This window comes from Lissotriton vulgaris, chromosome 9 (genome assembly GCF_964263255.1).
Source record: "Lissotriton vulgaris chromosome 9, aLisVul1.2, whole genome shotgun sequence".
NCBI classification, from domain to species: Eukaryota; Metazoa; Chordata; class Amphibia; order Caudata; family Salamandridae; genus Lissotriton; species Lissotriton vulgaris.
The window spans coordinates 1,241,881,477-1,241,906,169 of NC_141697.1; the positions used below are offsets into that span (position 1 = coordinate 1,241,881,477).

Genomic DNA, 24,693 nt, shown 5'->3' on the forward strand with positions numbered 1-24,693 from the left:
TCCATGCTCTTGACTCATCCTCGCAGGCCCAAGTGACCAGGCTCAAGCATGAAGGTTCATCGTTCGAGGGACACACTGTACCAGCTGCACCCCTACGTTTGAACATCGTCACTTCATCCACCAACCCAGTGACAGAATGTGGTCAAGACCAGGAACAGCCCTGCACCAACATCTGCACTCAGGCGTCTTGTCTAAGGAACAAAACTATAATAGAAATATCATCACTTTCATGGGAGAGAGGGCTGACTATTCAACCTCGCTCGCTATCCCCGAAACTCAAAGTCAAAAAGAAAAGCACTGTCACAGTTGTGGGAGTGCTTGCAGTATCCGCCTCCTGAGATCCCGGTGGCCCGGATTCACAGAGTCCTCTTTTGGAACAGAAACAGGAGCTAGCAAGAGACAGCTCTCAAGGATGACTGGTGGAGCTAACAGAGTGTGAACTAGAGCGTTTGTTCATTTTCTCTGTGTTCTTTGCAGAGGGGGCACCAACATTTTCACAAGCGGGGACCTTAGCTGACCCACCTTCCCACTGTTTATGCAAATACAAATGTCACATTCAATCAACATGTTCTCTCCATAAGAAGGTAATCTGATTTAGAATTATTTTATTAAAAAGTGAAAGTCGGCTTTATTTACTACGGCAAATTTCTCCAAATAGTTGTTTATGAGCCCCGTCCGCTTGTTCCTTACCGCAGGTGGTCGACCGTGTCGTTCATGGTGACGATGTAGAAGACAACATTGGATTTTGTGTTGGTAGAAATGCTATTCATGGCCGCAATCACACCACCGAGCCGCTCCTCGACTGCTGTAATCACCACTGGAATCTCTTTGCCACTGCGCTCCTCGGGCATGCTGTCTGGTGCCTCAGGCAAAAAATCTATGCGCTGTATCCCCAAGGAGCCTGAATCTAGGGAAGAAATATTTCAGTGCTTCACATGGCAAGGGACAGTGACATCAACAACATAGAGATTGTGTTTACACAACAAATTGCTAAGAGAACCTGCAGAACCCTGGTCGCCGTACTGACACGGAGCACATCTTACCTGCCTCTCACTAACTAGAAACCTAACTACGTTCTCACAGGTCACCCTATCCCAAACTAAGGAAGTCATCCTAGCATGCAAGTCAGGAGCCCCCTCTGACTCCTGCCCCCCTAGAATCCTTCACCAACTGATTGACACCGTCAACCCCATCATAAACAAAATAGTAAATACCTCCCTCAGCACTGGCATCATCCCCAGGGCATGGAAACAAGCCATTGTTAAGCCCTTAATGAAAAAATTGAACAAATCCCCTTCCGACCTGACCAATCTCCGTCCAATATCACTTCTCCCAGTCCTGGGAAAAATCACGGAACAATTAGTATACAGGGAACTCAAAAACCATCTCGAAGTGAATAATATCCTCCACCCCCAACAATCAGGCTTCCGCCCCCAGCACTCGACGGAAACTGCCTTGATCGAATTGACGGACTCAATAAAAATAATACAGGACCAAAGAAAGAACGCAGTATTGATCCTGTTGGACCTCACAGCAGCGTTCGACACCATCTCCCATCCCATACTACTGGACAGACTCAGGGACATTGGTATCTCTGACCGGGCATTGAACTGGATAACATCTTTCCTAACAGAAAGATCCCAATCCATCACACTAGGACCTTTCAGTTCTGCAGAGAAAAAGATTCGATCAGGAGTCCCACAGGGTTCCATCTTAAGCCCCCTGCTTTTTAACGTCTACCTTATTCCCCTCATCTCCTTGATCGAATCATTTGGCATAACTGTTACATCATGCGCCGACGATACCCAACTCATAGTCCCGCTAGAGGAGAATTCTACATCAGCGGAACAAAATCTAAAAAACTGCCTGAAAAACGTCTTTCTGTGGATGGAAACAAACCACCTCAAGTGCAACACTAGTAAGACAGAAATCCTCCCCATGGGGAAAAATGTCAACTTCTGTCCTCATCTCTGGTGGCCAGAGGATTCCACAGCCCCTCCCCAGACCGTCTCAACAGCAAGAAACCTTGGAGTCACCTTCGATACTCACCTATCCTTCGATCATCACGTTAGGAAGGTGGCAGGAACTTGCTTCGGAATCATCAAATCCCTCAAAAAAATCTTTGACTTCCTACCAACGGATGCTAGAAAAACGGTAGCCGTGGCGCTAATCCTATCGCGCCTGGATTACTGCAATAGCCTAATGGCCGGTGTGAAAAAAGTCACACTCAAAAAACTGCAGAGCGTCCAGCATTCTGCTGCCAGAATGGTGCTTAAACTCCCCAGGAGGTCTTCAGCTTCCACTGCTCTGAGAACCCTCCACTGGCTACCTTTGCACAAAAGGATTCTTTTCAAAATCCTAATCGTTGCATTCCGGGCATTTAACCACATTGGCCCCAAATATCTAATCAGGCGCTACCCCCATTACAATCCCCAGAGGACTCCGAGATCCTCCAATAACAACCTACTAAAACCATTCAACTTCAACCTAAAAACCAAAGGGGGTAAAACCCTCACCCACCTATCTTCTAGAGCTTGGAACTCCATGCCCCAGCACCTGAGGTCCCTAACCAATGAAATCCATTTTAGGAAACAACTAAAAACCTGGATCTTCAGCCTTTCTGATGAGTACGTGCTGGACGCCATCTAATCCCACCTTCCTTCAACCTCATGCATACTTTCCAGTTAGCGCCAGGATGCTCCTTCCGGAGCGACAGTCGCGCTTTATAAATACCAATTCCAATTCCAATTCCAATCACCCGCGGCGCCTGCGGACAGGCTAACAGTAACACTAGGAGGACAAAGGACAACCAAGCCACTCAGTAGGCTGGGGCTCAACTCTGCTCGCAAAGCTCGCCTGACCATTCTTTCTGCAGGGGCTGAGACTGAGTTCAGGCAGATAAGTGATTAAGTCAAATGAATGTCTAGAGTTGAGGGAAAACTCAGCCCATTCCTGGCCTGTGGCTCTTCAAACTTCAACTTTAATTCATGGCTAATCTGATGTTCTACACATGCACCTCAAAAACCCTTGCTTCTCTACTCTCAGTCTTTCTTCTACGTGGACAACAGGATCCTACAATAATTTTTTCTTCTCCAACTTAGCAACACGTGTGGGTTTAACACCATTCTCATCCACACTTTTTTCTTCTCCGCTTCTCTGAGTTCTCTTGAGTTCTGAGTAATTGTAACTTTGAGGACAAGCGAAATTTGAAAAAGGAATTCATGCAGCTTTTAAAACTATGGGATAACTTTCTATTCTTGTAATACTACTCTTAATAAGAACAACATATTTGCATTTATATAGAAAAGGTTTATTGTTTCAGTTAATTAAAACCATGACAATACATTTTGTAAAATCAGACACTACGAATAAAACTCCTGGGGCTAGATGTAGGTAAATTCATTTTACCACTACTTAAATACCGAATCATACCGATTCGGTATTTAAGAAGTGGTAAAATGGAGGTGAGGGGGGGGGGGGGGGGGATGTAGGTATTTCAGATTCGGTAAATACCGATTCGTTGAGAGTCGGTATTTACCGATTCTGTAAATACCAAATCGGTAATGCCCATTGATTCCTATGGGCTTTGCAGCCCATAGGAATCAATGGGCATTACCGAATCGGTATTTACTGATTCGGTAAATACCGATTGCAGCAAGGGTCACGGGGGTGTCACTTTGACACCCTCTAGCACCTCAAATACAGACTTGTGTGCAATGTGGCACACATACATGCTCTAAGGGCATGTCTGTGTGTCACATTGCACAGGTGTGCATGCACACATGTGCATGCACACCTGGATTCGGTATTTTACCACCCAATTGGATTGGGTGGTAAAATACCGAATCTGACAGGCCTTTGGGACTCAGAAGAGTCCCACCTACATATAGAAGTTACCGAATCGGTAAAAATACCAATTCTGGATTTTACTGATTCGGTAAATTTACCGAATCGGTAAAATGGGCCCCCTACGTCAAGAAAACCCATTTACCGGTCTGTAACGGCTGAATCGGCCGTTACCAGCCGGTAAATGGCGACCTACATCGGGCTCTTAGTGTTTTCCTACTTTTTGTTTCTCTAAACCATAAAACTTTCCGTTTCAAGTGCAAGCATTATTAAAATATAGTCATTTTAACATACACAATGTACTATTTTAAAAAGGATCGAAAGCATTTATTGGTCCATGTGAAGAGTTTCTCCCAATGTTCTAGTGTTGTTCTGTGTTGTGTTCGCGAGTACACTCGACTTCAGAGTTGGTCGTCCTGTTTCCCTTTTGTGAGCAGGGCACACGGTTACATTTTAGTGCATGTGTATGAGCTAAGAGGAACTTTATTAGTGGGCGCTTCAATGTAGTGTCAGTTGGCTCTAAGGACGCCATGATTGCCGATCTGCACGTTCTTATGCCTCTAGAGTTCATGGCTTTTTTTAAGAAAGATGCCTCGTGCTTGGGATAAGTTTGGACAAATGCAGACAAGATGGATGAATTCCTCCTTTCTACTCCCACATAGTCTGCAGTCTTTGGGCCCGTCATGGACCCAGGTTGGCTGGTCCATGGTGGATGGGAATTTACCCAAACGTAGGGCCATTAGCTGTAGGAAATGTAATTTTTAAGTATGGAGCTGGAGTGAGCGATTTGTAATTGGATATTACCATCCAAGCATGTTTTCTCGTGCTAAAAGTGGTTTTGTCCGCTAGCAGCGAGTGGAATTTTGCTGATTTGTTTATGGCTTGCTTAAAAGCCGGGTAAGGCAGATTGGTTTCCCAGAGTTCTCTTGCTCAGGTTTCTGGTTAGGCTTTTTTTAGGAATTGATTGTATGGGGACTTTGCATCATTTTCTATTTCGTCCCACAAGGCCTTATTCAGTTCCGAGGTTGCTATGTTTTGTTTCAAGCTATACCAATGCTTGATAGTTGCATACTTCCTTCCCAGCGTTTCATTTGTTACTCCTAATTCTAATCTGGTCTGCGCTGCTGAAGCTCCCTGATCAATTTGGAAGACTGATTTGTAGATTGCCACCTGTACTTTGTTAAGCAGGTCCGCGTCTTTCCCATGGAGAGCTGTGCTGCCATATGATAGCGTAGGAAGCATTTTGGCTTTTATTGTTGCCAGTAGGGGTTGAATGATGGCCCGTTAAGCTTTTTTGTTAGGGGCCTGAAGGTGAACGATAAAGCGTGTGCTCTCTGGGAGATGTAGGCTTTTTGCTTCTGATGATTGTGCCGATTATCAAAATTAAATCCCAAGTACTTGTAATTAGGCACTGCTTCTATCTTTTTACCCTCCAATTGGGTATGTTGATTGACCATCCGTCGTCTGGTGATGAGCATTGTTTTACTTTTTGTAGGGTTTATCTCCAAGTTGTTATTGGCTATCAATTCCGAGAATCCCATAAGTGACCTTTGAAGGCCGATCTTGGTTTATATTTGCATTTGAATTCAGAGCAAATATAATTAGTTCAAGTGAACTAGTATTCTAAATAGACTGGTTGAATAATGTTAGGTTTGTCTGCATTTATGCACTGCCCAGGACTAAAGTTTCTGTACTTTGTACCAGGGGTGAATGATGCTGGATTATGGTTCTTGTGTAGATTCTGTTTATGACATGGATTTTAGAAACTGCCACAGTTGTAGTCGTATTTACTACAAAAAAAGTGTCTTTTTTATGCAAAAAAGAATTCTGTGTATTCCTCTTTGCGGCGGCCTTCTCAGTTGGTGCGGCGTACCGCACCAGGAGTAGAGGCTCCCAGTGATCTACATTCCTTGGCAGGCTGCACCTCATTGTGGTTGTTTGTTCGGAGTATTTGCCAGCCACCTATGGGTGGACCTCACTCACACCTGTACAACGTTTCCTAGGGAGCACGGCGTGGTGCACTAAAGCGCCGACCAAGGTGTGCAGACAAAAATGGGGTACGCCTCTACATCGTGCGCCCCGTCAAGAAGGGCAGGGTCGGCATCTCTATCTTCCACCACATGTATTGAAAAATACAACTCTCTCACTGTGTTGTTTAAAGAGATTGTCAAACACCTGCACACTACACATGTTGATTGACATTTTATTTTGCTTATATCAAGATGTATGCTTATGTCTTTGCTCTTATGTTTCTCTGTCTCATGTCAAGTTTCCTTTTCAATTGCAGAATCTGCTTGAATATATGTTAATAGTGATGGGGATTAAGGAAGGGAAGATGTTTATCTGTGATGGTTGGTCTACATTTCTATGTATGTTTATAAGCAAGTTCCCCCTGCACAAGGCACAGATCCGTGATTTCACCTGCCTTGTTATGAGGAGGATCATTTAGTCTGTCTTTTTATCCCAGAAAATAGACGGTTTTAGCAATGGTTTATTATACATCCATCCCTTTAAATGCCTCACATCTAAAAATATCAAATCTGTTCCTCCAATATTTTGGCTAAAAAAGTCTGTATTTGGACTTTGGTCGAATCCCAAAGTGACTCGTGAGGAAGAGTTGGCAGACGTTTTCTTTTATTGGCATGCGCTGGAAGAGATTTCAAATTTATTCATGTGGCAATTTTGGGAAGTTGGCGAAAAATAGTTATGAGGGAAACAACATCTCATTATTCCTCAAAGGCACTCAGGAGTGTGTTTTCTGCTTCTTTTTCATGTGTGTGATTTTTGCATACCGCAATCTACTATGGGGACAAATCCTTAGTGCCCTAGGTCAGGTCAGGGGTGTGGCGGACCAGGCTGCAGCTTGTAAACCAGCAAGAAACTAAAACTGTCCCAGATGACAGGCAGTAGTTCACTTACCTGCCGGCGGGCTTCTACTCTACTCCAGAAGTCTCTTCTTCCTGTCAGTCACACTTATCACGAGCCAGCAAAGGGCCGGGGTGCCCTCTTTTTCCCTCGGCTCTATTCTGCCTTCTAGTAGGGATGGGGCGCCACTGCTAAAACTCATTAGCACTCCAGCAACCTCCTATGTTCAGACATGCAGGGCTGCAGGAGACACGCACAGTGGGTCTATGGGGTTGTGAATGTGTGAGAGGGCTGAAACGAAACGCGCCCTCACAGAATCCAAGGATGGAGAGCTGCTGTAGCCTCTCGCCTGTGCTGCCGACACACGCAGTAGGTCTATGGGATTATGAATGTGTGAGATCGCTGAAACCAAACGCGCCCTTACAGAAAGCATCCAAGGATGGAGAGCTGCTGTAGCCTCTCGCCTGTGCTGCCGACACACGCACTTGGTACGGTTTAAAGCAGGAGCCTCAGAAGAGGAAACCGATAAAACTGTTCTGTCAATATCGTCAGTTTACATTTGTGAGACGCCCAGCTGCAGGCAACTTCTCTCAGCTGGTGCTAGTGGGGCAGAGCCCTAGCACCTCAGAGACACCAGCTGCCACTCCTGTTTCCTTTGAAAGCTTTTAGGCTTTTCTTTATATAATTCCAGATCCTCTTGACCAATTTTTTTGTGTTTTGTTGTCGTTTTAATCATTATATTTTTTTCCATTTCACCAAACTGTTTTTTTTTTTTTCATTTATTAACTGCTGTTGTTTTGGTTTTTCTCAAATACTTTGAACGCGTTTTCTCCGAAGTAAGCCTGTTGCTTTGAGCCCCATCAACCAGAAGTAAGCCCAGGGCTGCTGGGTAAGAACTGTATTCGAGTTCCTTCACTGCTCTCCCTCTAATGAATAATCCTGTTGTGAAGATGTGGTTTCCTCTGCTTCTCCTTCTTGAAAGGGCCTTCGACGAGGGTCGGCCGGGTCTATCGAGCGGCTCACTTTGGACACTGTGCTTCTGATTACAGCAAAACAACAATAAAGAGGAGCTGCGGTTGTTGCTAATTCACACCTTGACAGTCGCCTCCACTGTCATTAGCAGTATCAGAAAAGGGCAAATATTCTTAATCGAATCCAACCTGTTATGCTATGTTTTTTTTAAAGTCTTTCTATTGGGAAGGAAAGTGCAAAACATTGAGCTTATCGAGCAGCACCCTCAAGAGTTAACACGGCTAGCGGTTGGGTACAAGGTTTATCAGAACAATCCAGTTCCACCAATAGTTTTTTTTTTAACCAAAAATATTTTACGATTTTGTGTATTCCTGTTGCTTGTCAACAGTTCAGATGTGAAAAAAGAAGCAGCTGTTAGTCTGCGGCTGACATGTGTTTTGTCCCAAAAAATTGACTTTTTCAAGGGTGTGAAAATCTAAATAGAAAGGCGCCACTGCCAGTGGAAGGTAAAAGGTGGAAACCACTATGGTTGAGAACTTCCGGGATGAAAGAGTTCTTCGAAACCACAGGTTTACATTCTACTTCCTGTTCTGATAAACACCCACCACACTGAATTAGTCGGGTGTCAAACACGCGGTTTGCATTATAAACAGAAGTGAAGGGATCCTTGTAACCCCAGTAACGATTTCAAGGTGAAAAATGGAGAAACACAAGCATTTGTGGGAGCAGTCTAAGCTAATTAGGGAATCATAAATATAGGTCACATTGAATAACTCTCCTGTGAATGTCAGGACATTGAACCTTGTACTGCAATAGGGAAAACCAAAAACCCACCGGACCAGGGTCAATAACAGTACAAAACAAAGTGGTCCCAGTGAATAAACTATCACATCACCCACACAAAGAACACATTATTCAATCAATTTTGAGAATTTAAATATATTTATATCAGCATTGGAGTCATGCAAATAATCTATACATCGGTGCTCTGGGGAAAGCGTGCTCAAGGAAGTGCTCTTGTGAGGGTTTTGGAAGTGTGAAACGGGGATGTTTATAAAAAAATTAACAATGCGTTTTAAAAGTAGACCTGTCCGCTGGGGGTCGCGTAACTCATGTTTCTTCATTTTAAATTCCTCCAATTTAAACAAATGACTGTATTTTTCTGTTATTAATATGGCACGGTGTCTACAGGCAACTGGGAGCTAGATGCTTGGTGTGACCATTGTAAATAGGATTACATTTAAATTATGAGTTTAATTGAATGTTAACTCTTCAGTTTAATTTTCTCCCATTTCAAAGTGTCGCCTTTACACACTGTAGGCATCTTGCTCCCAGTGGCTGGTAGACATGGTGCCATATTTATATCAGACAAATACAGCCCTTATTTTAAGTGGGAGAAATATAAAGTGCGGAAAAAATGTCCATATCATGAACATCTTTGCAGAACATTTTCTGCATTTTAAATTTCTCACATTTAAAAACAAGCATTTGCAATGCAATAGAGCTCGCATTAGTAAAGTTAGAGGTATTAGTATTGTAAATGACAAATTTTTTATTTATGTTTTTGTTTTGAAAATAGCGAAATTAATAACTTTGTCATTTACAATGCCAATAGTGTTAACTTTTGTAAACGTGACACCTATAGCATTTGTAATGCAATATGTGTAGTATTTACATGACTTAGATGTATTAATATTAAAAAGAACAATGGGTTGTATTTTTTTCAATATTTAATACTTAAATAAAAGTTATTGTAATTTATAATGGCAATAGCTTAAACTTTTGCAAATAACTTTTTGGGAGATTATGTTTTGTGTATTTTATTGTGAGGAAAATACAAGAACATAATTGAAATATTAACTTTTTTTGTGACATTTGGGATAAAGTTTGAAACATTGAGAGAACATATTTGAATCAGTTGTTGTTGAATGGTTGCACAGATTGATGCTGTGGTGGCTCTGAATGATGTTGAGACGGCGACGAGTGATGCTGTAGCGGCGACGAGTGATGCTGTGGCGTTCAGTGATGCTCTGGTAGCACATAGTGATGTTGTGGTGCCCCTGAGTGATGCTGTTGTGATGCAATGGATAGTGAGGGCGAAAGATAGATAGAGGGAGGGCGAGAGATAGAGGCAGGGTGAGAGATAGAGGCAAGGTGAGAGATAGAGGCAGGGCAAGAGGGCAAGGGATGGAGTGTGGGCGAGGGATGGAGTGTGGGCGAGGGATGGAGTGTGGGCGGGGAGGGATGGAGTGTGGGGCGGGGAGGGATGGAGTGTGGGGCGGGGGAGGGATGGAGTGTGGGGCGGGGGAGGGATGGAGTGTGGGGCGGGGGAGGGATGGAGTGTGGGGCGGGGGAGGGATGGAGTGTGGGGCGGGGGAGGGATGGAGTGTGGGTCGGGGGAGGGATGGAGTGTGGGGAGGGGAGGGATGGATGGAGACGGGGGAGGGATGGATGGAGTGCGGGGATGGATGGAGTGCGGGATGGATGGATGGAGTGCGGGGATGGATGGATGGAGTGGGGGGATGGATGGATGGAGTGGGGGGATGGATGGATGGAGCAGTGGTGTGGAGTTGAGCGGTGGTGTGGAGTTGAGCGGTGGTGTGGAGTTGAGCGGTGGTGTGGAGTTGAGCGGTGGTGTGGAGTTGAGCGGTGGTGTGGAGTTGAGCGGTGGTGTGGAGTTGAGCGGTGGTGTGGAGTTGAGCGGTGATGTGGAGTTGAGTGGTGGTGTGGAGTTGAGCGGTGATGTGGAGTTGAGCATATTCCTGGGTTCTTGACAACTTTCTACACTCTCAAGAACAACCATGTTGACTAAAACAGTGAAATGTCTTGTTTATCCATAAGAAAATACTTTTCATGCGCAGGATATCATTGCCATTACCACAGTCACTGGAAGTGTATGCACTTTAATGCAATGGAACTGATGGATCATCCCAAAATGTTGTTCTGTGTTGATAGCTCATGCAACTGGTTTAGCTGAGCTGACACATGCACAACACCAAGAGAACTAACATCCTGAAAACATGCGCGTTTGAACGCTGCCTCTGTAAAATATGCAAACCATGGTTTCACTTTAAGCACAGGCCACAATTAACTTTGCAGCCGAATTTGTAAACTAACTAGTTCACATGAGACAACGATTTACTGTAAGCTCAACCAGTGTTAAATAACATAAGGCGTCGAAAATAAAAAGTATAACTTCACAAGACCTCTATTGTGCATTTACAAAATATGTAAATAACACTTGAACAAATATGTTGCTGTAATATCTCCCATGTATTGTCCATTTTTAGACAATACAGTAAGAGTTAATGGAGATGAGTGGGCATTCTAAAAGCCCCTCTGTGATGGGGTTGGTAGGTCGTCAAAGACATACATCAGACTGTGTGTGTTCATCAGCAGCTGCACAAAATGAACCTTGGCTGCACTGAACAATTCCAAAGAAAACAATACCTGTCGATGCCCGTTAGAGCCGTCATATTCAGTGTCCTTTACCAATGCCCAATGGCTCCATTATACTTGCTTTTCCATGCAACATTGTTCACAGTGTTGAAGAGATAAATCTGAAAGGCCAGCACAGGCTTCTAAACAAGGGAGGAAGGGCGACGAGACGCATGGGGAGCAGCAGCCTTTGATGTGCCGGCCGGCCATGCAGTGAATAATTAGGGGAGGAGAAATGCCGGCCTGAGGCCGAGCGCAAAGCAACAGATGGCTTTGATGTGGAGGCAGGCGGCTCGGGCGCTCATGAACAACTGAGGAAAGCAGATACAATAGACGATTAAACAAAGTTATGAAGATATAAGGTAAGCGCAGCCAAGGGACACAAACGTGACTGCATGCATAGTAAGAAAATCACGGGCCAACAGCTAAACCGGCTCTGATATTTTCTTTCAGAAACGTGAGCTAATCACCCATCGGAGATTGCACTTAAGTCTACCCATGCCAGAAACAGAACCATAATTGAAAACCATGCAAAATAGTCATAACATGCTGTGTGAAGCACCCCGAGTAATCGTGTCAAAGGCTTGCCAGAAGACAGGCGAGGTTGTTGAAAAGACAAGCTAAGCTATGAGGCATCATTTCATTATTTTTTTTAAAAGTCCATCACAAATGTAAGCACAGGGGCTTCAAAATCCGGAAACGAGCAAATATTTCCTAAAGTGTGCCCACATCACTTACATAACGAACGAGACGCATGGGGAGCAGCAGCCTTTGATGTGCCGGCCGGCCATACAGTGAATAATTAGGGGAGGAGAAATGCCGGCCTGAGGCTGAGCGCAAAGAAACAGATGGCTTTGATGTGGAGGCAGATGGCTCGGGCGGATAGAAGTGCGTTCACAAGACCTCATCGAGGTCTTGTGCACTTCTGGAAATCCGCATTTCCAAGAGCTTAGTTTAGCTCTTAATTTCGCCCCAATAGGGCTTGTCCTATTTATTCCTGCGGAATGGAATAGGACGAGCCCTAAAAATGGTTATATGTTTGTATTATACATGTAACTGTGCCACATATGACAAAGGGTAAGCCAGTTTCACAAGTATATACTACACTGAGTCTCATTCACCCACACACTTATATCTCATTCATACGAACACATGTTCATGTATCCCTAAAGACCAGACTCTCAATTACACACATGGCAGCCTGTCATAGTGCCCCAACTCAAAGTATTCTGTTCAAACCATAGTAACTGGTTCTATGGACATTAGGCTTAAAGTCAACGGAGGTGGGCGTGAGGGTGTCTGGTAACATTGCACGAGAGACTTGGCATTCTGTAGCTCACAAAGATTTTCACTGATGATTAGCTCTTGTGACAGAAAAGATTGGAGATCCCTCGTCTAAAAGAGCTCTAAATGCCCTGTGTTCTTTCAACAGGCCCAGTGCTTTATACATCTTAGCACTCTAGACTGACCGTAAAGTTACGTGCCAGGCGTTACAACATATCAATAACTTTAAAAAAACAAAGACATAGTTTCACCTTGAAGTCCAGTAGCTGCAAACTTAGAATATTTAGACATCTCTTTTGCCTGTGAATACTTTACTATTGATTTTTACCCTAGCTTTATTTACAAACTAAAGTTTCCAAAACTGTGTAATCAACGCTTGGGCAGGCAATGTGTCAATACAAGTCATTCCTATCATGTCACAAGTGGGCTCTGGTTGTTCACAGATCAGTGTCAGAGATGCATCTTAGCCTCTTGATCCATAAGTTCAAATTAGTATAAGGAGCCACATTTTGCTTTCGCTCCTCTGCCCATCGCCCCGAGCTGGAGACAAGTCAACAAAAGCCTGGGCTCACCATCTGGAATCAAAGGAGTTAGTGGGGCGGTGAAAAAACAAACATATATTCAACATTTCTCCTCCAAAGAAAGTGCTCACTCCTCTCTCACGTTACTGGAGTCAACTTGTTGACCACACAAAACAGACAGATTGACCTTTTGAACTGAAAAGATAAAACAAGTTAATACAATATCAAAGAATCTCCTACCAGAGTCCTCTTTCTTCAGGAAATCACTCAGTCCAAGAAGGTTGTGGTGAAGAACCAGCAGAAATATAATCACTGCAAGCACGATAATGAGAATATTCACTGCAGAAAAAGGCAAGAAAATTATTCAATTCACGAACAGAGCAATATTGTTTCAGAGACACAGAAAAAAAAACCTCAACTCAATGCAACAACCACAAAGCGACACATATACATTGCAATAACTACGTGTTCAGTCATGAAACTATACTTTAAGAGACACCTACAGCCTAATCCCTAGGTGCTCCCGACTACCTCCCTTCGGGTGTGGTCTGCAGGGTTACCGGAGAAAGCATTAGGATGCATTGCTCTGTTACTCACGTGGATTAACCCTTGCAAAGGATGTTGTCTTGGGATTAACCCTTGATAAGGATGTTGTCTTGGAAGTACTTGCATTGTGCAGTTCACTTTGATAACATCAACCCGAGTCATGAAAGGTTTTCTATAAAGTACTTATTGGTTCAATCAAAACCACAACTTGTGCTCCATCCGACCAACTGACCCACAAAACTATAGGCTAACCCAACACCCACAAACAAAATCATGAAGCCTCAACTCAACACAACACCAAGTTACAACAAACATCAACACTGCCCAATGAGCACGAGCCATCACTAGTGTGAAACCAAGGCCACAAACCAAGTTACAACAAACACCAACACGGCCCAATGACCACGAGCCATCACTAGTGTGAAACCAAGGCCACAAACCAAGTTACAACAAACACCAACACTGCCCAATGACCACGAGCCATCACTAGTGTGAAACCAAGGCCACAAACCAAGTTACAACAATCATCAACACTGCCCAATGACCACGAGCCCTCACTAGTGTGAAACCAAGGCTACAAACCAAGTTACAACAAACACCAACACGGCCCAATGACCACGAGCCATCACTAGTGTGAAACCAAGGCCACAAACCAAGTTACAACAAACACCAACACTGCCCAATGACCATGAGCCATCACTAGAGTGAAACCAAGGCCACAAACCAAGTTACAACAAACACCAGCACGGCCCAATGACCACGAGCCATCACTAGTGTGAAACCAAGGCCACAAACCAAGTTACAACAAACACCAACACTGCCCAATGACCACGAGCCATCACTAGTGTGAAACCAAGGCCACAAACCAAGTTACAACAAACATCAACACTGCCCAATGAGCACGAGCCATCACTAGTGTGAAACCAAGGCCACAAACCAAGTTACAACAAACACCAACACTGCCCAATGACCATGAGCCATCACTAGTGTGAAACCAAGGCCACAAACCAAGTTACAACAAACACCAACACGGCCCAATGACCATGAGCCATCACTAGAGTGAAACCAAGGTCACAAACCAAGTTACAACAAACACCAGCACGGCCCAATGACCACGAGCCCTCACTAGTGTGAAACCAAGGCTACAAACCAAGTTACAACAAACACCAACACTGCCCAATGAGCACGAGCCCTCACTAGTGTGAAACCAAGGCTACAAACCAAGTTACAACAAACACCAGCACTGCCCAATGACCACGAGCCCTCACTAGTGTGAAACCAAGGCCACAAACCAAGTTACAACAATCATCAACACTGCCCAGTGACCACGAGCCATCACTAGTGTGAAACCAAGGCCACAAACCAAGTTACAACAAACACCAACACTGCCCAATGACCACGAGCCATCACTAGTGTGAAACCAAGGCCACAGAGCAAGGATATCAGTTTCACCTGCACATGGGTGTCGGCGCATTCTTTGGAGGCCATGATCACGCGCTCTTCCCTTCTCCTGGGCGGTGCAATGTGCCAGTTATGGTTTAGGCAGTGATCGGGAGGCAGGGAGACCCCCTGCAGCGCCCTCGTCTCCTCCTTGCGAGGCTTGATGGCGACTTCATTTACTTTGCACCGTGTAAAACGCTCCATGACACAGCGGGTAAAGCCTAAAAATCCTACAGTTCTAATAATTGAAGTCCCAGATCGCACGGCAAGACTCCATCAAAAAACGTCACTTCCTGCTATGTCAATGTCACTCTGCGGTGAAAGGATAAATAAACCTGATACACTATGAACTAAAATGTGAATATACAAATGATACTAACTTATGGCACAATATTCCTTGTAATCACTAGCTTGTCCACATGATCAGAATCTTATATAAAGTATCTCTTCAATACTGGTATAACACCATCCTTTAGGGGACTAAGGGCCAGATGTAGGTAAATGGCATTTACCGATTCGTAAATACCGAATTTTACCTATTCGGTATTTACAAATCGGTAAATGCCATGTAGGTAAATATTCGGTAACAATTACCGAATCGTTAAGATTCGGTAATTACCGAAATCGGTAATTGACAGAATCTGTAAATTTATCGCATCGGTAATTTTTAAGGCCCCCTAAATCTAAAACTCCAAATACCGGTTGGTAACGGCCGAAATCGGCCATTACCGACCGGTATTTGGCCACCTACATCTGGCCCCAAGTGTCTGAACATACATGAAAAAAGTGAAAAATAGCAGCCTTGTTGAGTAACCCATATGGACACATTAGTGATGTGGTGACATGCTCTGTAAGTGTTTTTATCTGTTTTTCTGGATCTAGACATGAATATATCTTGCACGTCTAAGCATGATAACTCTATCCGATCACTAAGGCTCTTTGGCTGAAAAGTGACCAATCTTTTAATCCAGTACACTTCTCTCTGCAGCGTTCTTTTTTGTAAATCATATTCAGGATTTTTCATTATATGTTCAATGATTTGAAGCTTGAGTTGTGAAGGGTTATGATTGAATTTTTTGAACTGTACCGCTATCATGGACCTGTCAGATTGGCGACAGGTGTTGTTTTTATGTTGTGTGATAAGTAACGTAATCTTTCTTTCCGTCATTCCCACACACAATGGCCCTCATGGACACTTTGCTGGGTGTAGACTAAACTTACACTTTAAGATACCAAACTGGCAAAATCCACTTCTACATCTTCTAAAAGAGATCCAATATCTTAGTTCAAGCCCCCAGGAGTGAAATCAGCCCTAAGGAGGTCTTGTATGACCTTAGGACGCAGTTTAACACAATGGCAGATCCTACACACGCACTCACTGTTTGACATCACTGTTGAGGCGACCAATGAGAGAACAACAAATGACAGTTCATTAGTTAGGAAAACCCGTCCATTCCTTGTGGACCATCTGTGTTAAAAGAGTAATGCAACAGTGCCCATTATATGCGTTACCTTTTCTAAACGTCATGTTTCAGCAGCGTCACTTTAGATAAATGTTACTCGAGCAGCTTCTAAAAAGAGAAAGATAAAAATGCGTTACAACTTGCGACAACAAGGGGTTTCAGCGTGACCAAGCCGTCACACTATCCAACTAAAGGCAGGATATCAAGTAGGGCACGAGCCAGTCTGAAGAGAAGATGTTGTTTATCTTCCATCTAGGCTTAGTTGACAAAACATCCACACCACTATCTGTGAGTCATAATAATAATATTAATAATTCCGATTTCTAAAGCACGAATACACCACCCCCTTAAGGTGTCAAGGCGCTAGCTTCCGTCGGGGAGATTAAGTGAGCTATTACCAAGAGTCACACGATGGTGAGCTGAGCTGCTGTCAGCGATCGAATTGTGACCCCTGCGCTCCAGAGTCAGCTACTCTGGCCGCTGAGCCACATCTCAACCTCACTAAACGTTTCATACACATTACATATTTTGCAAACATCACAAACTTAAGCAGATCTGTTAAGCAAGGAAAGATTACATGAATAAAGGAGTCCTTACTGCAGGAAGCCAGCCGCAGCAGCCCAGCAACAGCCCCAATATGTGCCGTCTACCTGGTGGGAGCAGAACAGACCAGCTCAGCAGCTGCCCCTACAGGCATAGTCTCCCATACGCATCCTTTCATGCAAACACCACTGTATGGAGGCGTAAGCCAGACTCGCAAGGCATCTGCCCCTGCATTGCCAACTCTAGTAAGTGTGAATAAAAGATTACCCAAGCACGGAGCCCTACATGCCCAGGCTCCTGGGTGGTGACTGGCTCGGCTTTTCCAGTGCCAGCATACCAAGGTGCCTGACTAGCAGCTGCGCAAACTAGCCGAGCACATCATACCAAGGCTACCAGATTGGAGCTTCCTAGACGAGCCCTACATGCCCGGGCTCCTGCGTGGGTGCTGCAGCCAGCAGAGTTTATGCCACAGTGGAACCCAGGAGTCTTCCCATGTAACTAAGGAAGCTTAGCGGACCTGCAAGTGGGCCTTCGGCACCATCAGAGCCATCCAGTACACCCAGACAATTAGAAATATGTTCCTTGTCCAACATAAGCCTCTAAAAGCAAGGTTTCCTGATACTGCCTCTATGTCAGCGGGTGCATAAGCTATTCGCACCCTTTACTACACCGAAAAACTAGAACATGATCTTCCTTGCAGGAGTTGACGCAGAGCACGGGCTGGTCCTGACCCTAACGTCATGGGCAATATCTCCCTCTAGGCCCACAACTGTATTGATCACAAAGGAAACTGTGCCACCTAGTACTGCCCAAACTGTTTACATCAAGATTAAAAGCCCTAAACCAGCCCTGAAGCGTTCGTGAACCATAAGCCCAGCTCCAAGGAATCGTACACCTCTATCAGGCCAGTTTACCAGATCATACTGAGTCAGAGGCAGCGGGGCAACTGTAAATGGAACTAGCTATCTCACTGAAAGGTCAAACATCTTTTTTTAATTAACTTTCAGAGCATACAGAGGGTAAACGTCCAAGGCTCATCCTTGGAGATTGATGAAGGTTTCGAAACCCAGTCTTCATTCGGCTTTTCTCTGTAAACTAACAGGCAGATACAGCTGTGCCGACACGCGTCATATCAGAGGGACGTATTTCTGGTACATCACACAGAAATTCTGGAACATGCTCGCTTTGAACATCAGCACATAAGAAAAACAAGCTTTTCTTCAGAAAAGCTATAAAATTTTCCTTTTTAGGTCTCGCCTGACGTTGCAGCGCGAAGCGCTGTCGCCAGCGAGACCTATTGTGGTTGTGTTTCCTTCCAAGTGGTACAGACCAGTACACGAGCAGATTCTGGTCTGTGAACGCGCTTCCCAGAAACTGTGTACAGCAAGTCAGCCTCTCGCCTCTCTCAATCGCGCGCGCACACACACAGCCACACTCATGCATGCACACACACACGCATGCATGCACACACACGCAGGCACACACCCCCCTACAACTAAGCTCCACCCGCCACACTCACCGGGCTCCAGGCTCCATCACGTGGGGCTTCCATCATTTGCATCGGCGGCCTCTGCTCCTCCTAAGTGCCTACAGCGTTTCACAGCCTCCCCTGGGGCGGGACTTCTGCCCTCTGCCCTTCTCGTCCAGTCACTTTGTGGGCGCTGGCTTCCCGCAGAAGGCGGAAGTCCCGCCCCAGGGGAGGCAGTGAAACGCTGTGGGAGGCATTCGAGTGCTAGAGTCTCTTGTTCCTGTTCTTGCCAACACTGGCAGCCATCATGTGAAAAGAAACAAGGGCAGTGTGACCGCCTGCTGTATGATGATATATACTATAGTCATTTTTAACGCGCATATTTACGTGTTCTATAGGTCTGGTAATATATTAATGCGCAGGGTTATCACGTACGCCATCTAACCACCCATCGTTGTGGCCTATTTCCAGGAGAGCCGTTCTGTAGACTGACAGCTCCCTAGGACACTCCCTCATTGGGAGACAGCAGCAACATGGATGTCACGCAATCATTTCCGCCCTGATCAATAAATGATTACGCGTGAATGCTGGCCCCGTATCAACCCTGCTTCTCCAAGGGAACCTGTATCTTTCTTCCTGCCGAACTTCCAAATGGGACTTTTACCTCCCCAAATCACATTTTGAAGTGCTTGGACTGGGCAGGCCTCCTCCAGTTGCAAGAGGGACAGAAGACGCAACCAAAGACGGTAAGTAGGGGGAGGGGGAAGCCATTGACACTGGTTAAATAATACGCATGTTGTCATTGTCCCCAATCAGCAGTATCCTGCAGTCGAGGCCCTGTGCGGCCTGATTGCCGCGCAGCTTTCCCTGTGGCATTTTGTACAGTCCTGCCTTCCTAAGAGCCATAAACTTTTCGAAAAGCATGTAATGCCCCTTATACCACCACCCAAGAGGCTAGTTACCGGCAGTGCAGCAGTTGCAGTGGCACGAAGGCATTGGGTGGCACTTTGGATCCCAATTATTGGGGTTTTGCAATACTATCGAGCAAGGAGGTTAATTGCTTTTTCAATAGGTGCACTTGCACCAGGTTCCTTTGAACCTTGATAATTGCTGTATTTTACTACTCTAAGAGCAGGAACATTTTCCTTGCTTGTACCAGGGCCCCTGGCATCCTTGCTTCAATTGCGAGCAAGGGGCCAGAGAGACGCGTTCCCTTGCTTGCATCAGGGCTCCTCGCACACTTGTATGCTCCTGTCTTTAAGTCGTCTTTGCTACTTCCGTAAATACATTGTTAACTCAAGACTGTGCTTGCATGACAAGCTCCAAAATTCTGTCGCTTTTGGGAGTACACTGCGGAGGAAATAAAGGATCGATGGGTGTTAGGGGTGGACTTTGATGACCTTTTCTGGGTCCCTCGTGATATTGTCCTGTCTTGCAATTTGCACTCTGCTTCCGGACCCTCAGCCCAAGCCCTCCACTGGGTTCTTGTCTGTGCGTTTCTGTAGGAGTGGACCCTGAGATACTTGTGCGTGGCTGCTTTTTCAACCACATGCGGGCTCTGCTTGCAGACTCATGGAGTGGGCACCGGAGGCCAGCGTGGCCAAGGTCTCTTGGCCAGTTGACTTTTCCCCTTTGGCTATATTTGTGGACCATTGGACGCTGCCTTACCTCTCCTGACATGCAAATGAGGGGGGGAATGGGAGCGGCACGAGCACGCCTGTTATAGAGACAACTACTTTAAATGAAAACTTAAACAAGTTTAAGCTGTTGGAATTGTAAATGACAATGCCGTTTATGTATGTTTTAAAAAATAGATAAAAGGAATTGTTATTTGCAATGTCAATAGCTCAAACTCACGTAAATGCGAGACCTATTGCATTGCAAATGCTTGTTTAATAAGGTTCTCTGATTTTCTCTCTCCTTGTTTACAATATGATTTTAGCTCTAAGAAATCTATGGGTGTTACGAAGTGTTATAAATAAACAAACCATAAGTGCTAGAAATTAAACATATGCAACGATCGCTATTTATGGTATTATCTGTATTGCTTTCTTGTTTTAGAAAATGCTAATAAAAACATTTAAACATAAATAAATAAACCCAGATACAGTGAGTGGAGATGACGGAGGGGTTCAGAGACCTGCAAGCGGAAAGTGAAGGCAACTAAGAGAAAGGCTACCTCAATCTAATACGGTAACCAACCATCCTGCAGTATAGTCAGTCCAGGACACTTCATTCCCTTATGCACACTACAATCATGCTATCCATGCATCTATTGTACCCTGGGGCAAGCGGTGGGCGCAGATGGTCAGTAGGAAGGTTGTATTTAGCACAGTTACTCACAAAGTGCTTGTAGACAGATTATGGAGAGGGCACACCAGCTGAGTACTGGCATGGGGCAGGCCACCCAAGTGCAAGACAAACTTACAAAAAACAGGGCAGCTGACCAGCCCAGAAGCTTTCACGCTCCTATGGTAGCTGCAGCTCACCCACACTTCTCCCTCCAACAGCAGCAGACTACTCACGCAGCCCGGCACCAGCAGACCACTCAAGCACCCGCCTCCTACTAAGGTAACTCTCACACTTGAACCCAACTCCTGCCTTGTCCTACATTAATTCTCACACTGACTCTCCTGTGCCTACACCTCACTCCTGCCTACTCCTCCAGCAAATCTCACACTGCTCCTCCTTTGCAAGCACCTCACTCCTGCCTCCTAACATTGAGCAGGCACCTCACTGATGCGTAAATGTAAAAAATTTAAATTGATACTTGTACAGCGCACTACTCACCCGCAAGGGTCTCAAGGCGCTTGTACGAATACCGCTGTGGAACCCATCATGGCTTTCCCTGTGAGGCGTCCGTCCACTCCTAGGCCCCCCAAGGTGGAGGCCAGGCATCCTTAGCGTTGTGGGGGCCGTTGTGGAGATTAAGCAAGCTATTGGAGTGGGACTCCATGATTGGAATAGGCACAGAGGCGAGAATTATCAGGTCCGTGGAATTTTTGAGCCCAAGACCCGCCGAGGCAGGGAATTGAACCTTGGTCCCGGGCTAGACCTCTGCATCAGGGTCTGCCGCTCTAACCATTGAGCCACACTTCTCGACTAGTGGATGCATCCTTCATCAGCTCTCACACTGCTCCTCTAGTGGATGCACCTCTCTTCAGTCTCCTCCTCCTGTGCCTGCACCTAACTCCTCCCTCCTCCAGCAGCTCTCACATTGTTCCACCTGTAGCTGCACTTCACCCATGAACCTTCCTCCTTAAGCTCTCACACTGCTCCTCCTGTGCCTGCAACGCACTCCTGCCCCCTTGCGTTGTGATGGCACTTCACTGCTGTCTCCTCCAGCATCTCTCACACTTCTCTTCCAAGGCCTGCACCTAATTTCAGCCTCCATCCCACTCTCACCTGTGCCTTCCACAGTAGATGGAGCTCACCCCTGCCTCCTCCTGTAGGTGCAGCTCACCCCTGCCTCCTCCTGAAGGCGCAGCTCATCCCTGCCTCCTCCAGTAGGTGCAGCTCACCCCTGCCTCCTCGAGTAGGTGCAGCTCACCCCTGCCTCCTCGAGTAGGTGCAGCTCACCCCTGTCTCCTCCTGTAGGTGCAGCTCACCCCTGCCTCCTCCTGTAGGTGCAGCTCACCCCTGCCTCCTCCTGTAGGTGCAGCTCACCCCTGCCTCCTCCTGTAGGAGCAGCTCACCCCTGCCTCCTTCCGTAGGTGCAGCTCGCCCCTGCCTCCTCCCGTAGGTGCAGCTCGCCCCTGCCTCCTCCCGTAGGTGCAGCTTACCCCTGCCTGCTCAAGTAGTTGCAGCTTACCCCTGCCTGCTCAAGTAGTTGCAGCTCACTCCTGCCTCCTCCAGTAGTTGCAGCTCACCCCTGCCCCCTCCAGTAGTGCAGCTCACCCCTGCCTCCTCCAGCAGCAGCTTACCCCTAACTCCTCCAGCAGCAGCTCACCCCTGCCTCCTCCTGTAGGTGCAGCTCACCCCTGCCTCCTCCAGTAGTTGCAGCTCACCCCTGCCTCCTCCAGCAGCAGCTTACCCCTACCTCCTCCAGCAGCAGCTCACCCCTGCCTCCTCCTGTAGGTGCAGCTCACCCCTTCCTCCTCCAGTAGTTGCAGCTCACCCCTGCCGCCTCCAGTAGGTGCAGCTCACCCCTGCCTCCCTTAGTAGGTGCAGCTCACCCCTGCCTCCTCCAGTAGTTGCAGCTCACTCCTGCCTCCTCCAGTAGTTGCAGCTCACCCCTGCCCCCTCCAGTAGTTGCAGCTCACCCCTGCCTCCTCCAGCAGCAGCTCACCCCTGCCTCCTCCAGCAGCAGCTCACCCCTGCCTCCTCCAGCAGCAGCTCACCCCTGCCTCCTCCTGTAGGTGCAGCTCACCCCTTCCTCCTCCAGTAGTTGCAGCTCACCCCTGCCGCCTCCAGTAGGTGCAGCTCACCCCTGCCTCCCTTAGTATGTGCAGCTCACCCCTGCCTCCTCCAGTAGTTGCAGCTAACTCCTGCCTCCTCCAGTAGTTGCAGCTCACCCCTGCCCCCTCCAGTAGTTGCAGCTCACCCCTGCCTCCTCCAGCAGCAGCTCACCCCTGCCTCCTCCAGCAGCAGCTCACCCCTGCCTCCTCCAGCAGCAGCTCACCCCTGCCTCCTCCTGTAGGTGCAGCTCACCCCTGCCTCCTCCAGTAGTTGCAGCTCACCCCTGCCTCCTCCAGCAGCAGCTCACTCCTTCCTCCTCCATTAGGAGCAGCTCACCCCTGCCTCCTCCAGCAGCAGCTCACCCCTGCCTCCTCCAGCAGCAACTCACCCCTGCCTCCTCCAACAGCAGCTCACCCCTGCCTCCTCCAGCAGCAACTCACCCCTACCTCCTCCAGTAGGTGCAGCTCACCCCTGCCTGCTCAAGTAGTTGCAGCTCACTCCTGCCTCCTCCAGTAGTTGCAGCTCACCCCTGCCTCCTCCAGTAGTTGCAGCTCACCCCTGCCTCCTCAAGTAGGTGCAGCTCACCCCTGCCTCCTCCAGCAGCAGCTCACCCCTGCCTCCTCCAGTAAGTGCAGCTCAACCCTGCCTCCTCCCGTAGGTGCAGCTCACCCCTGCCTCCTCCAGCAACTCACCCCTGCCTCCTCCAGTAGGTGCAGCTTACCCCTGCCTCCTCCAGCAGCAACTCACCCCTGCCTCCTCCAGTAGGTGCAGCTCACCACACCTCCTCCAGCAGCAGCTCTCACTTCACATACAGCTCTTCCAGTGGCTGTAGCTCTCACACTGCTCTTCCAGTGGCTGCAGCTCTCACACTGCTCTTCCAGTGGCTGCAGCTCTCACACAGGTCCCTCAGTGCCTGCAGCTCTCACACAGCTCTTCCAGTGGATGCAGCTCACTCCTACCTCTCCCAGTGGGTGCAGCTCACCCACACCTCCTCCAGCAGCAGCTCTCACTTCACACACTGCTCTTCCAGTGGCTGCAGCTCTCACACTGCTCTTCCAGGGGCTGCAGCTCTCACACAGCTCTTCCAGGGGCTGCAGCTCTCACACAGCTCTTCCAGTGGCTGCAGCTCTCACACTGCTCTTCCAGTGGCAGTAGCTCTCACACAGCTCTTCCAGTGGCTGCAGCTCTCACACAGCTCTTCCAGTGGCTACAGCTCTCACACTGCTCCCTCAGTGGCTGCAGCTCTCACACAGCTCTTCCTGTGGCTGCAGCTCTCACATAGCTCTTCCAGAGGCTGCAGCTCTCACACTGCTCTCCCAGTGGCTGCAGCTCTCACACAGCTCTCCCAGTGGCTGCAGCTCTCACACAGCTCTCCCAGTGGCTGCAGCTCTCACACAGCTCTTCCAGTGGCTGCAGCTCTCACACAGCTCTTCCAGTGGCTGCAGCTCTCACACTGCTCTCCCAGTGGCTGCAGCTATCACAATACTCCCCCTGTAGGTGCAGCTCACCCTTACCTCGTCTAGAAGCAGCTCTTCCTTACCTCCTGCAGTTGGTGCAGCTCTCACACAGTTGTTGCAGCTCACTCCTAGTGGTGCCTCTGCTGCTTCCAAATGCCAACACAGCAGCAGGCAGAGCAGGGGAGTGAGGTGTCTAGTACAGTGCCTGGAGAGAATAGTGCAGGGATTTGAGGCCAGTATGCGCCGAGGGCGAGGGGGTTAATTCTGACACAGAGTCCCTGTGTCTGTACCTTGTTGTCACCACCTGCTGCAGCACACCTCCCCCGGGGGCCTCGAAGGGTCCTTGCGTTGGGCCGGTCCCGATCTATCATGGCCGCCCTGGTCCAGGTCCTTGCGCTTGGTTCTGCCCTTCACTGCGCACGCGCAGTGCACGCTGGCACGAACTTGGCGGC

At 47.3% G+C, this 24,693-nt stretch overlaps 1 protein-coding gene across 1 annotated transcript in view; it reads right to left on the reverse strand.

Annotated features, from left to right (window-relative positions):
• GLT8D1 (glycosyltransferase 8 domain containing 1) overlaps positions 1 to 24,650 on the reverse strand; it is a 70,932-nt gene extending 46,282 nt beyond the window's left edge. The window contains exons 1-4 of the mRNA XM_086939415.1: positions 24,325 to 24,650; positions 16,425 to 16,483; positions 13,167 to 13,265; positions 691 to 907 (exon numbers count right to left, since the gene is read on the reverse strand). Of these exons, the coding sequence (XP_086795541.1) occupies positions 691 to 907; positions 13,167 to 13,265; positions 16,425 to 16,440 (332 nt within the window). The 5' untranslated portion in view covers positions 16,441 to 16,483; positions 24,325 to 24,650. The remainder of the gene's footprint in view (positions 1 to 690; positions 908 to 13,166; positions 13,266 to 16,424; positions 16,484 to 24,324) is intronic.
• Positions 24,651 to 24,693: the final 43 nt, after the last annotated feature.